The sequence below is a fragment of the Phocoena sinus genome, chromosome 11, assembly GCF_008692025.1.
Source record: "Phocoena sinus isolate mPhoSin1 chromosome 11, mPhoSin1.pri, whole genome shotgun sequence".
NCBI classification, from domain to species: domain Eukaryota; kingdom Metazoa; phylum Chordata; class Mammalia; order Artiodactyla; family Phocoenidae; genus Phocoena; species Phocoena sinus.
The window spans coordinates 43201080-43213998 of NC_045773.1; the positions used below are offsets into that span (position 1 = coordinate 43201080).

Here is a 12919-nt window from a genome sequence, read left to right on the forward strand (position 1 = left end):
AGGGAATAAAACTTGGGTTTATTCAGACTGTGTCCTTCCCATTTGGGGTACAGAGTCAGGGGCATTGGGGGTGGAGAGAACCTTTGGCTTCTAGGGACATTGGTGATCGCCGACCTTTTCTGTATGACCTTTGTACTGCCAGGATGACTCGCTGAATGAGAGAGATGGTAATGAAGGGGCCCTTCTGGGGCCCTAGCCAATCTGAAACAGAGACCAGTGCAGCTGGCCCTGTCCTCTCCAGAAATTAAGGAGCAGAAGACTAAGAACATTTGACTTGTATTAAAAGAAATGAAGGCTGAAGGTCACTCACGGGGCTCCGTCTCAGGCAGTGGCGTGCATACTCACTCGTGTTGGCACGCGGGCCAGGCCTGTGAGAGGAGCGTGTGTGCCTGTATAGATTACATCCTCCGCGAGCAGCTGTGAGCCCCCATCCAGCTCCTGGGCTTGGGCTACTCAGAGAGGCTTCTTTCCACTTTTCTTTCCCCCCTTTGGCAAGAACTGATGAAAAGGAAACTTTCCACAAGTCTCAGAAGATGCCCTTTCTTTTTGGTCCTTGCCTCATCTGTGCAGGAGGTAGGCACCCACCTCCGTCCCAGGGCCCTGGGGATGGGTGGGAGGCTGTGGTGGGAGGTGGAGGGGCTCACTGGGCAGCTGGCTGGGAGTGGCTGCAGGGCACACACATCTTCCCAGCTTCTGCCAGGCCTGTGCTGAGCCCGGCTGGACTGTGCAGGAACTGCCTCATCAAGGGGGAGGCGTGGAGCCCGAGGTGGGGGCCTGGGCCCCTGGGCAGCTCTGTGGGCTCGGTGACCGTGGTGGGGGAGGTGAGCACTGAGGGCCTGCACTGGTCCACCCTCTCATATTGCTCGGTCACTGTTCTTGTGGCTCCATAGTGCTGGGAGCCACCGGGCCCAGTCTGCAGCTCCAGAACACTTTTCTGCTGCCTGGTGGGCAGGGGGCTGGCTGAGGCAGGGGCATGCTGGGGCTGTCCGGAGCACTGGGTGGCTTCTTTCTTCCTGGCCTTGTCCCAGACATCTTTCTGGTGGGGCTGAGCATGGCCCACATCCTGGGGGAGGTGTGTGCTTCTCACTGAGACCTTGGGGCTGCACCTGGGGCTGGGAGCCTCCAGAAGCTTCCTAGTGGCCGACTCGATGGAGATAAAGGTTGGGGAGGAGGGTGAATCTCTGCTGGGAGGTAACACTCGAGGGAGGCTTGACTCTTCTCTCATGGTCTCCAGCCTCCGAGTAGAAGGGGTGGTTGGGGCTGCTTGACTTCTGGCCTCAGTGTGATTTCTGACCTTGGCCTGAACCTGGACCTCAGTGTGGCATGTAACCTCAGTTTGACTCCTGACCTCCTGGCCTGGGCAGTTGGGCCTGACTCTACTGCTGTCTGTGACACTGACCTTGTGGGCACTGTGGTCCTTTAGAGGTCCCTGGGAATGGCCTCTGGTGTTAGTCCCAGGCTGGAGGCTAGACATGGAGCTGAGGGCCTTGTGCACGGCCTCCTCGATGTCCAGCAGCCTGGCCAGGGTCTGTTCCTTCAGCCGGGCCACCTCCGTGCTGACCCTTGTCAGCTCCCCAAAGGCCTGCTCCACTGAGGCCTCGGGCTTGTTGGGGGCAGCAGGAGCTGGAGGAGCCCCTCTCAGCTGGGGCACAGCCTCAAAGAGCCTCCTCAATGCCCGCACGTCCACAGTGCTTTTGGCCTCCTTCTCCAGTGCTTGCACCTGGCTCAGGAGGCCCTGGAGCTCTTGCTGGCTTCCCTGCAGAATCTTGGAGCTCTCAGGGACCCCTTGCTGGGAACCGTCTGTGCACTTCTTTCCTGAGGGGCTGGGGCCCTGCTGTGGTGAGGTGGGGTCACTGCTGAGAGCTGAGAGCTTGAGGGGCTCAGGGCTCTGGTCGTTGCTGCCCGCAGCCTGACTTTTGGTGGGCCTGGGGGCCACAGTGCTGGAGTCATGCTGGGGGCTGTGCTGGCTCTGTCCAGTGGAGCATCCAGCCGGCGATACTCGGCCCTGGCCTGCAGTGGTGGGGACCTTGGTTGGCCGAAGGTCATGGTCAGCTGTACCAGTCTCACCTTGTCTGTATTTTCCTTGCCCCACCTCCTTAGAGGAGCTGGGAGACAGGGCTGAGGGCTTGGGCAGCCAGTGAGGCGGGGGGATCTGGCTTAGGTGTGCAGGTTTGGGGGGCAGCTGGGGCTTCTTCCTTGGGTGCGTGGTGGGCTCCAGTTTTGGAGTTTTTGTCTGTGAATCCCCAAGGCTTCTCTGGCCAGCAGGGCTGCTGTGGGACTGGAGAAGGGGGTCCTGCGTGGGCTCAGAGGCCTGCTGGATGGAATTCTCATCATGGCCGGCTTGGGCTGGGAAGTCAGGTCCCGTCACAGCAGCTGGGAGAGGAGGAGGAGGCGGAACAGAGGCATTATGGGAGTGCAGGCTGGCACCTGCAGCCTGAGGCCCAGAGGCCAGAGTGTGGGGGGCTAAAGGGACAGCCTTCAGGGTGGTCTCTGCAGCTTGGAGGACCCCTGGGCCGAGTCCTGCCATCACCTTCTCTGGAGGTCCCCAGGCCTTCTGTGTGTGGCTCCCAGGCTCCTCTTGCCCAGGCCCGAGACTCTGACCTGGGCCTTCCAGGAGTGGGCTGGGAGCCTGAGACGGGAGCGCAGTCTCCCTGCCCCTTGGCAAGGCTCCTCTCTCAGAAAGCCAGACACCCCCCGGTAGGTCAAAGGTCCTGATGGGGTGAGCAGTGTAAATGCCATCCTGAATAGTCACCCACCCCCTAGGCAGCCCTCCAGGCAGTGCTTTCTGTTCCCCACTGACCTTTCTGGGGGCTGCTGGGATCCTGGGGTCACCTCCAGCCAGAGGCCTGGTGTTGCTCTGGGCAGTCCCAGTGGCTGTGGCCGGTACTTGCAGAAGACTATCCTGGGAGGGCATAGAGGCGGCTCCAGGGGTGGGGCCCTGCTTGTGCTTGCTCAGAACTTGCTGGTGCAGGCTTTGGGCTTCGGCTGTTGCCATTCGCAGACTCTGCATGGCAGCCTGGAGGTTTGGGGACCTGGGCCCCAGGGGCATAGTCGTGGCTCCATCTGACTTTCCCAAAGCTTCCATCCCTTTCTGCCCAGTGCACCTGCTTTCCTGCTTTTCTTCCCTAGCCAGAGGGACTGCCTTTCCAATGGCCTGTGGGGGGCAGGGGGTGGCCCCCGGCCCTCTCAGATGCCCCATCCCCATGCTGGGCTCCAGTGGGGGAACATGGATGATGCTCTCAGTCAGGGGCAGCCTCTGGGCCCCCTCGCTGGCTGGCACTGGACTTGAGTCAGCCGGTGGCTCCCACCGCAGACTGTGCAGGCCACTCAGGTCTCCTTTGTCTATGCAGCTGGCCAGCAGCTGCACACTGCTCCTCTCGGGGGCCCTGCTGGTTAGCCGGGGCTGCAGAGAGTAGGCGGTCAGTGCCACTAGGCCCTGCTCTGTCTCCTGCATCACTAGCCCAGTCCTCGCCACCGAGGTCCCGAGGCCACAAGCCAGCAACTGCTGGAACTCAGGGTCCATGTCTTCGACCTTCCAGCTGCTGCCTGGTGCTGGCAGCTTCAGTGGCTTGAGGCGAAACTGGCCCACTGGGTCCTCCTGCACCAGCAGCCCCTGCTGGTCCACGTCTGGCCGGCGCAGCACTTGGCGGACGATCCTGGGAAGCTCGCCAGACACCAGCTCCTCCTTCCGAACGTGGGGGCTGCCCTGCCCTGGGCCTGGGAGCACGTACTTGGCAAGGCAGAGCTCCCCTGGCCCTCGGGCCTCCATGATGATGCCTCCGTGGTGCAGGATGCCAGGTGTGGCATGCAGAGTCCGCAGGGTCCCCTCAGTTGCAGTCTGTTGCCTCTCCCACACCCTGCTGCCTGAGGGGCCCATGGGCTGCTCTTCCTGGAGATTGCCCCCGTGGATGCTGTCAGCTGCCAGGGAGCCCATGGGGCAATTCTCAAAGAGCCAGGTGAACTTGTGCACAGAGCCTGCTGGGATGGGCTCAGGGATTACCCTGGATCCCTGGTTTTCCCTCTTGCCTGCCTCCAGGGCCTGGAAAACCTCCTTCTGACGAGACACCTGCCCTGAGGGGATGTCCACTCTGCTGCAGTATCGCACAGGCCCCCTTCTGCAGGGATGGCCTGAGGCCTGCAGAGGCTCAGTCTCAAAGACGTATCTGTCTGTTTGTCTTTCCCCAGCCTGGACCTGGCTGACCTCAAGGTGCTGCTCCCTGGAGCTTTCTGGTCTGTCTGGGGGTTGGGGCGTGAACATCCAGGTGCAGGACCGTGCTTTGGCCTTGGGTGTGGGATCTGTGACCTCTGACCCCTGCTTCTCACCCAACTCACTCATTGGACATGTCTCGAACAACCAGCGGATGGTCTGCACATCGCCCTTGGGGGATGCTTCAAGCTGAGGGCCTCCCTGAGGCTTTCCTTCTTCTTCCTGTCGTTCCTGCTGCTCCCGTTGGTGGATTACCTCCAGGGGCTGGGTCTCAAAGAGCCACCGGGCAGTGCCCACGTCTCCAGCCACCACTTCCTGCCGGGTGATGCCCCGCACCACGTCGACGGTACTGGGGTTTTGGCCTAGTTGGTCTAGGGGCTGTGTCTCAAACATCCACCTGTAACCCTGTACATCACCTCCGACTACATGCTCTCTGCTGACAGAGGTCAGGGCATGGAGGTGGCCTTTGCCATCCTGCATGGCATACACCGGGGACCCTATATCCTGGGACTGCCCAGCAGAATCAGTTCCTTCTGCTCTGCTTATGCTCCCATGGGCCGAAGCTTCACCCTGCCTGATGCTGTCCAGGGGTAGGGTCTCAAAAAGGTTCTTAAAGGTCTTCACGTCTCCCTTCACCCCATCCCTCTGGGGGGCACTCTGAGAGAGGCACAGTGCTGAGGAACCATCACTGGATAGACGCTCGTACATGAACCGCTCACCCTCCTGGGGTCCCACCCGCTGCAGGTGACCCACTTGGACCTTGTCTCTAAGTGTATCCAGGGGCTGCATCTCAAATAGCCACAGGGTGGAGCGGACATCACCGGGGACCACTTCCTCTTTGGGTGGCGCCTCTGGTCCAGCCTCCTCTTCCCCCTTTAGAGTGTCTAGTGCTCGGGTCTCAAACAAATGCCGCTGCTGCTGAACGTCTGGACCAGGAGGGATAAGATCTGGGGATGGCTGGAAGTCCTTCTCGTCCACCAAGATCTCCCGGATGGCATCCAGGGGCTGTGTCTCAAAGATCCAGCGAGTTGCACTGACGTCGGGCCTGGCCGCCTCCTCCAGAGAGATCCCCCGGATCACCCGCACCTGGCTGGGGTCCCGGTTGATGGCATCCAGAGGCTGTGTTTCGAAGAGCCAACGGGCAGACCTCACCGCGTTGCTTTGGATCTCCTCCCGGCAGGCGGCCTTGACCTCGTGGATGGCTCCCTCTGCGTCCTGGATGGCACACAGCGGCTCTGTTTGGAACAGCTTCACCGTCTTCTTTACATCGCCCTTCAGCTCCTGGATCTCTGAGCGCAGCTCCAAGGGGCTCTGCTCCTGGATGGAGGGGCGGGAGCCCAGGCGGTCCAGTGGCCGCGTCTCAAAGAGCATCCTGGTACCCTGGACATCTCCACTGGCTGCAGGCTCCCTCACTGTAGCTGCCGGTGCCTCAGCATGGCCCGTCAGCTCATCCAGTGGCTTTGTCTCAAACAGCCAGCGGGCTGCATGGACGTCCCCTCCAGATGGCCGAGGTCCGGCTGGCTCCTGGTCTGTGCTGTTGGCAAAGGAGCCTTCCTCAAACTTGCGGGAGGTGGCCTGGACATTGCCGCCGGGCACGGGCTCCTTGGCAGGTGGCCTCTCATGGTCCCCAATGGCGTCCAGCCGCCAGTTCTCAAAGATCCAGCGCATGCACTGGACATCACCCTCAGTGGGCTCTTCGGAACCCAGGATCTCAGCCAAGTCTTCAGCCACAGCCTCAGCCAGATTCTTGCGGAGCTCGGGGTGGATGTGCTTGTAGAGGCGGCGGAGCTCGCTGGCTTGCCGCTGCTGGTGGAACTTGGAGAAGGACTCCTTGGGTGGCGGCAGTGGCAGATCCTCCAGAGCAGGTGGTGGAGGGAGGGGCAGGTCCTCTGTAGCTGCCACTGGGATGCTTGGGGTGGGGGCCACCTGTGTCTGAGCGTCGGCCATCCTTCTGAGGAGAGGGGACAGAGATGAGGATGGGGTGGGGGGCTTTAGGTGGGATGGGGCTGGTTGCTGGGAGAAATGGCAGGGAGCAGGGCCCAGGGGCAGAGTAGCCCTGCTGTGGCATGTGCTTAGAGACCTCCTCCCTTTCCAGACCTCGCCTGGGTCTCACCCTGCCACCTGCATGGTTGATATATGACAAGTCTTGAGTTTAATGCACATGGAGCCATCCATCAGGGTGCTTCCCCAGAATCACCTGGGTTGCTAGGGAGCAAACAGGGCACTGTGGGCTTTGAAGCTGTCCTTCAGCCAAGGGATGCCCAAACCTCCACTGGGAAAATTGGACGTGCCCGTCCTTGCCTGCCTTTGCCAAAATCAGTTTTTCCCTGGAAGACTCTCAGGTGAGTGGCCTGTGGGAATTCTGATTTAAGGGGTCCCAGTCAGGGGGAGGCAGTTCCCTAAACTGGTAACTATTTTCCATGGAGAGAAATAGTCATCAGTTATGTTTCCTTTCGTAACACCAGAGGGCGCACTTGTCACTTTCATGGGGGAGGGGGGCAAGGGGGGTGGCCTGCCCAGCTCCACTCACCCTTCCCAGGCCAGGGAGGCAAAGCGGGGGCCAGCAGCCCGAGCTACAGCGGAAGTAGCGAGGTTGAGTGAGGGTTCACCAGGTATCTCATGGTTAGGCAGAGCCTGATTCTGAATCCTAGTTAGGGGTTTTCTGTGCCAAAACTCAGAAGATCTGAGCTAGAGCGACCTCAAGGATCTTCTGGCCCAACCACTGTTACTTAAAGAAGAGGCCTAGAGTCAGATCTTGGCGAATGAGGGGCAGGCAGTGCTGGCTTGGAGTTCCTAGACCCTATAGGTAGGGCGTGTGAAGCTTTCTTAGTGGCCGTGGTGTCCCTCTGTTCCCCGGAAGGCACCCCAGGAGAGTGTGAGGGTGACACCCACAGGGAGGGGAGGCAGTGCGACCAAGGGCCTTCTTGCAGAGATAGCCCCGCCCCTCACTCGTGGATCCTCATCCCCAGTTGTGTGCAACCCGAATCTCCTGTGCTCCTCTTCTTTCTCCCTCTTCATGCCCATCAGCTTCCACAAAGACCCCTCCCATCCCTGCCCCCCAAGGCCTCCCACCGCTCAAGCCCTTCTCTGGTCTCTGTCCTCGGTGTCTTATCTGTCTTGTGACAGGTGTACTAACAGTCCCCAGAGGCCAGTAGGGAAAGTATGAGAAGCACGTTCCCCCTCTTACTGCCCCTGACCCACTGCTCTGCTCCGCACTCGGTGCTAAATATAGCCGAGGTCCTGGCCTCAGCACAGCAGCCCTGCGCTGGGGAGAGGTCAGGCTCAGCCAGTGGGACCCTGGGAGCCTGGGCCCACCTCATCTCCTTCTCTGCCCTGGGCTCCCTGATCCTGCCTCCTGAGCTGGTGTCAGGCCGCTGGCCTACAGCATGACCAGTGCTAGAACCCTCTCCTGGCCGAAGCGACCTGGGGCTGGGGGAAGGACTTTCTTCTCACGGCTGCCTCGGAAGGGGGGAAACTGAGCCTTGTGTGCCCCACCCCACCCCGACTTGTCCACCAAAGGCATCCGAGCCCCAAGGAGTGTGACGTCTAAAGCCGGCAGCCCGAGTCTCATTACCTGCTCCGGGTGCTTCCTTTAGTCTCTGAATTCTCATGAGGACCCTCTGCCACAGGCAGACCTCAACTGTCCCCACCTCCTCACTGTCCTGTCACCCGGGTGGCCTGAGCAGATGGTATGTACAGGCCACCAGCTCCACCCTATCCCCACCCCCAGGAATCTCCAGAATTCCTACTATGGTCACAAGTTGTCAGCATCGCAAAGTCCAGAGATGGCAGACCTGAGGACCCGCAGAGGTCACTGAGCCCAACCCCCTCACTGTTCAGACAGGGAAACAGGCCCCAAGAGGGGAAGGAGGTGACCCAGGAGGCTCTGCCAGGTGGTAGCAAGGCCTTCCCACCGTGGTTCTTGAGGGCAGGGACAGGGGCGGGGTGAGGGCAGACTTCAGAACTGGGACAAGACTTAGGGCAGGGCCTGAGCCTCAGTGGGTGTCCCTGAGCTCGGCTTCCCAGGGCTGGGCCGGCCTCTCAGGGAGACCCCTACTTTTGCTTCCAGGTCTGCTCTTTCTTGGCCCAGCACCTCCACACATCTCTACATCTGGACAGACTCAGATCTGGTTGCCCTACCTTGCGCCGCCACCCACCCTGCCCCAGATCTTCCCCAAGGGCTTTCCAACTGGGCAAGTCGATGGCCTGCATCCCACCCCAGGCCCTAGGCCATGATTTGTGGGGAGCTGGGCTCAGGCCAGCCCTGGGGAGACATTCCCGGTCCAGATATGCCAAGACTTTCACCCGCAGCAGCTGGGCACCGGGCTTGTCCTACCAGTGCAGAGTCGGGCCCACTTACCCCCCTCCAGCCTCCATGTTCTCCCCCGCCTCCTCTGTCCTTTCTTCCAGACACTGGGCCTAGCTGAGGCTTTCCTGGGAAGAAGCCCTGAAGCCTGAGGAGCTCCATACCTGTATTTTAAAAATTGCAACCCCAGGCCATTTCCTCCTGCAAGCCTTTCTGGATTATGCCAGGCTGGCTGGAACCTGCCCCTCTGCAGGCCTCAGGCCTGTGGCAGCCACTCTGGGACCCCCCCGTGGAGCTCACGATAACTCTCTCTTAACTTCTTCTTGGAATCTTTCTATCAGACCCCTCCACTCACCTGCCTCCAGATGCACGCCCCTCACCCTCCTTCCCCCACCCAGAGCTGCCCCTCATACATGCTACCCTGAGAGGATCCAGGGGGTGTCCCAGCCTGGAGATCCAGCCCTGCCGTGGAGAGACAAAGGGGTGGGTTACTCACCCGAGGGTCCTGCTTGGCTGATGGGGGTTTGGGGTCTGTGGCAGGTGCGGCCTAAGGGGCTGTTGTTCCTCTCGTTTGGGGCTGGTCTTGCTCTGCCGGCTCTGTCAGATGCCTTCTCGCTGCCCTGGCTCCAGGTCTCTGTCCCCTGCCAGCCCCAGCAGCTGCCTTTATCTGGCTGGTTAGGGGGTGGGCCAAGGTGGGGGCGGGTGGGGGGAGGCTCAGTTCAGAGTATGAAGTGGTTCCGTTATTTTTAGGGCTTGTGGAAGTTAACTGGTCTGTCCTGGGAATCAGTTACATGTCCTTTCTGTTGGGGAGGGGAAGAGGAGTGGGGAGGGGAGAGCTTCATTCATCCCGGTCTGATCTGAGGATTGGGGTCAGTGACTCAGCCATGGTGTGTGGTACAGGTATCCCACACTGTTTTGAAGGCATGAATAAGGAGGGGCATCTGACACCTGAGTGGCCCAGCTCCCACCTCCGTACTCCAGACCAGCCTCTGACTATTCCTGACATGTGCTGTGCGTCCACCTTGCCACGAGACTGGAGGCCCCCTGAGGGCAGGCCTGGGGCTCTCCTCCTCAGTTCCTGGCCTGGAAACCCCTGAGAGTAAGGCCCAGCACTCCTTCTCCCCGACTTCCTCTGCACTAGATTTCCCCTCTCTCTTCTATCCCTCCACAGCACAGGTATATTTGGCCCTGAGCACACGCAGCTGGATCTGGGGGAAAGACATCTGTGTTTCCAGGCCTCAGTTCTTCACTGGGTCCCTGATTTATCAGGGAATTCGACAGCGTGGTTCTGTGGTGTTCACAGCAGATTAACTGGGTCCTTGTTTATTTTCAGGCTCTTGCCTCTGACTCAGGGCCCAGGCTTTCTGGGAAGGGAGGGGAGGGGAGGGGAGGGGCGGCACACGGGGAGCTGACTCTGGGGTTATTTCTGACCCTGGAGTCATTAGCTTCCCAGTCACAGAAGGATTGGGGGGTGGGTCACGCCCGCCCCCTCCTTTTCTGCCCAGAGTCCAAGGGGCTTAGTAGGCTCAAGAGATCTTGGCATTTTGGCGTGGAAGGGCGGTATGGTAAGGGGCGTCAGGGGACCACGCAGAGCACACGTGAAGGAGGCATTTTGCCCGGGCTCCGTGTTGCAGGCCCTGCAGGTGCGTTCTGTTACCTGGCAGAACAGGATCTTCTGACATCCGGCATGCCCTCTGGTGCCAGGGAGTGACACCAGGCACTGCTCACTCTTTCCATTGAGTCAATGTCAGGCAGGCAGTGTTGGCCTGGGGGAGGGGAGAGGGGCATCTGGAAGCCCCCATCCCTGGCCTCTTCCCTCTTGCTGCTTTCCCTGCCCCTCCTCTTACTCCGTGGACTCCTGGCTCTCCCTGGAAAGAGCAGGGAGACGTGCGTCCTCTCAGACCAAGGAAAGAGGAGCCTCAGTGCCTGCCTTCTAGAGTGGTTTTGAGACTTGAATGAATTCACGTATGAGAAGGTTTTGTGAGAGCGCTTAGCACATGGCATGTGCTATGGGAGGGCCTGCTGTTACTACATAAGGCGTAAGAAAAGCACCTAGAGGGAACCCACTTTTGTACTCACCACAAGTGTGATAACTCATGGTGGAAATTTCTTAGGTCTCAATATTAAGAAAGGCTTTTTATGACCACCTGATTTTTTTTTTTGTTTTCTGTTTTTTTAAAATTTATTTTTAGTTTTGGCTGCATTGGGTCTTTGTTGCTGCTCGCAGGCTTTCTCTAGTGTGTCAAGCGGGGGCTACTCTCTGTTGTGGTGCACGGACTTCTCATTGCAGTGGCTTCTCTCGTTGCGGAGCACGGGCTCTAGGCACACAGGCTTCAATAGTTGTAGCACATGGGCTCAGTAGTTGTGGCTCGCGGGCTCTAGAGTGCAGGCTCAGTAGTTGTGGCACACGGGCTTGGTTGCTCCACAGCATGTGGGATCTTCCTGGACCAGGGCTCGAACCCGTGTCCCCTGCATTGGCAGGTGGATTCTTAACCACTGCGCCACCAGGGAAGTCCCAGTGTTTCCCTCTTTGCCTTGGCTCTGAGGAAGCTCAGAGCTAAATTTTTAGTCTTCTAGCAAGTAGACTTTGTGGGCTGTATCCTGTGTAATGAGGGTAAACAACTGTCCTTGTTGCCCGTCTGAGGGGTTTCCCAGAACAAGGAACTTTCAGTTTTAAAACTGGGAAAGTTCAAAGAAAACCAGGATGAGCTGATCACCCTATGTGTAATGATCTAACAGTATCACATCATCAGGGTGTCAGTGACAAGGCCGTTAAGGCAATGAACCAGGCATTATTTATCAGAAAATCTTTGGTGGAGATGCTGTGAATTTATCTTTTTAAGCCCCCTCATATCATTTGGGGAACGAGGCTGGGAATAAATAATTACACTGAGGTTGAATGGCTGTGCTTATTAATTGATCTCTGTCAAAAGGCAGAGGGACCCTGGGGGAGGGGGTAGGAGGGAAGGGTGTCGTTTTCCAGTGATTACAGCCCCCCTTCTGGAGCTTACTGCTTTCCAGTCTTGAGGGCACATTCCTCTGTCAGTCCATTCCTCTAAGTGAGTGGGGCTCTGCTAAAGTTGGGGATTAGTCAGAAGTTCATGCCTATCTCCCAGGAGAACTGGTACTCAGGCAGAGCTCAGAGTGAGCAGCTGGCAGTAGACTCACCAGAAGTTTCAGGAGAGTCAGAATGCAGGAATGGTTAAGAGCCAGACTGCCTAAATTTGAATCCTATCTGTGATACTTACTAGCTGTGTGACCTTGGCAAGTTACTTACCCTCTCTGTTCTCAGTTTCCTCACCTATAAAATGGGCATAATAATAGTGTATACCTCAGAAGGTTGCTGTGAGGAATACACATTTATTACACATACACACACACACACACACACACAACACATTTGCAACAGTGCCCAGCATATATAAGCTAAATTAATGAGTAAGCTCCATATATCTTCCCCTGGATCCTCGCCACCCCCAGCTTTCCCAGGTCCCAGATCCCAGATCCCAGCGTGTCCTTTTGGTCCAAAGACGAATGCCCTTCGAAGCACTGGCTGGCAGTCCTGGCTTCCCTCCAGCTGGGAAGCAGACACGGTGTCAAGGCACAGCTCTGGGCAGGCCAGCCTGGGTCCTTTCCAGGGCTGCAGGAGACAGGTCGGCTCAGCCTCTTGACAAAATCATCTGAACCTGGAGAAGGCACTTCCTGCTCTGCTTGGGGGTCAGCTCAAAGCTGGACAGATTTGAGGGCACAGTCTCTACCCTCCTCGCATAGGAATGTCATGGCTGTGGCATGAGGGGCAGCGAGGTGTGGTTTCTGAGTGTGAGATCTGGTGTCAGACTGCTGGTATCAAATCACCAGCCTGTCTCTTCCTATTTATACGACCTCTGAGAGTCTTCCAGCTGTCTGTGTTCTAGTGTCTTCGTTTGGGATCTTCCAATAGCAGAGCCTGATAGGAGCATTTGGGTGCAAGTGATTTCACTGGGAGGGGAGGAAGGTGGTGAGGGAGTAAAGAAGCGAGGAGGGGAAGGAAAGCAGATTACTTCTGGGGACAGCTGAGACTGGATACCACTGGGGACCCTCTGGGAGCTGGTGTAGAACACGCCTCACCCAGGGTGAGGAAGCTGGGGTATTTATCCACCCTTCCTCACCCCACTGGTTGAGGGCTGGTCCCAGAAGCGCTAGCTACCCTGGACTTCCGGTCCGCCCCTCAGGCAGAGAGATGCACATGTTTGAGGTTAGGACTCTGTGAGCCTGTACAGGGACTGCGCACTGAAGCTGCAAGTGACCCCTGGGAGATGTGAGGGATCCGGGGGCACTAGCAGCGTCTGCTACATTAACTTCTCCCACCTGTGAGATAATAATGTGCCTATGTCATGCAGTTGCTTTGAAGATTTAGGCCAGTGCTG

The 12919-nt window shown here is 58.3% G+C and overlaps 1 protein-coding gene across 3 annotated transcripts; it reads right to left on the reverse strand.

Annotated features, from left to right (window-relative positions):
- XIRP1 (xin actin binding repeat containing 1) lies at nucleotides 1–9155 on the reverse strand. 3 transcript variants are annotated; one of them, XM_032649221.1, is made up of 3 exons: nucleotides 9010–9155; nucleotides 2801–6158; nucleotides 1–2373 (listed from the first exon to the last, which is right to left on the reverse strand). In XM_032649221.1, the coding sequence occupies exons 2-3, from the start codon at nucleotides 6152–6154 to the stop codon at nucleotides 2365–2367; spliced, it is 3363 nt and encodes a 1120-aa protein (XP_032505112.1). In that variant the 5' UTR covers nucleotides 6155–6158; nucleotides 9010–9155; the 3' UTR covers nucleotides 1–2364. The 3 variants fall into 3 exon arrangements, with proteins under 3 accessions (XP_032505112.1, XP_032505111.1, XP_032505110.1); XM_032649220.1 differs by having other exon boundaries at nucleotides 1–2621; nucleotides 2664–6158; XM_032649219.1 differs by having other exon boundaries at nucleotides 245–6158.
- Nucleotides 9156–12919: the final 3764 nt, after the last annotated feature.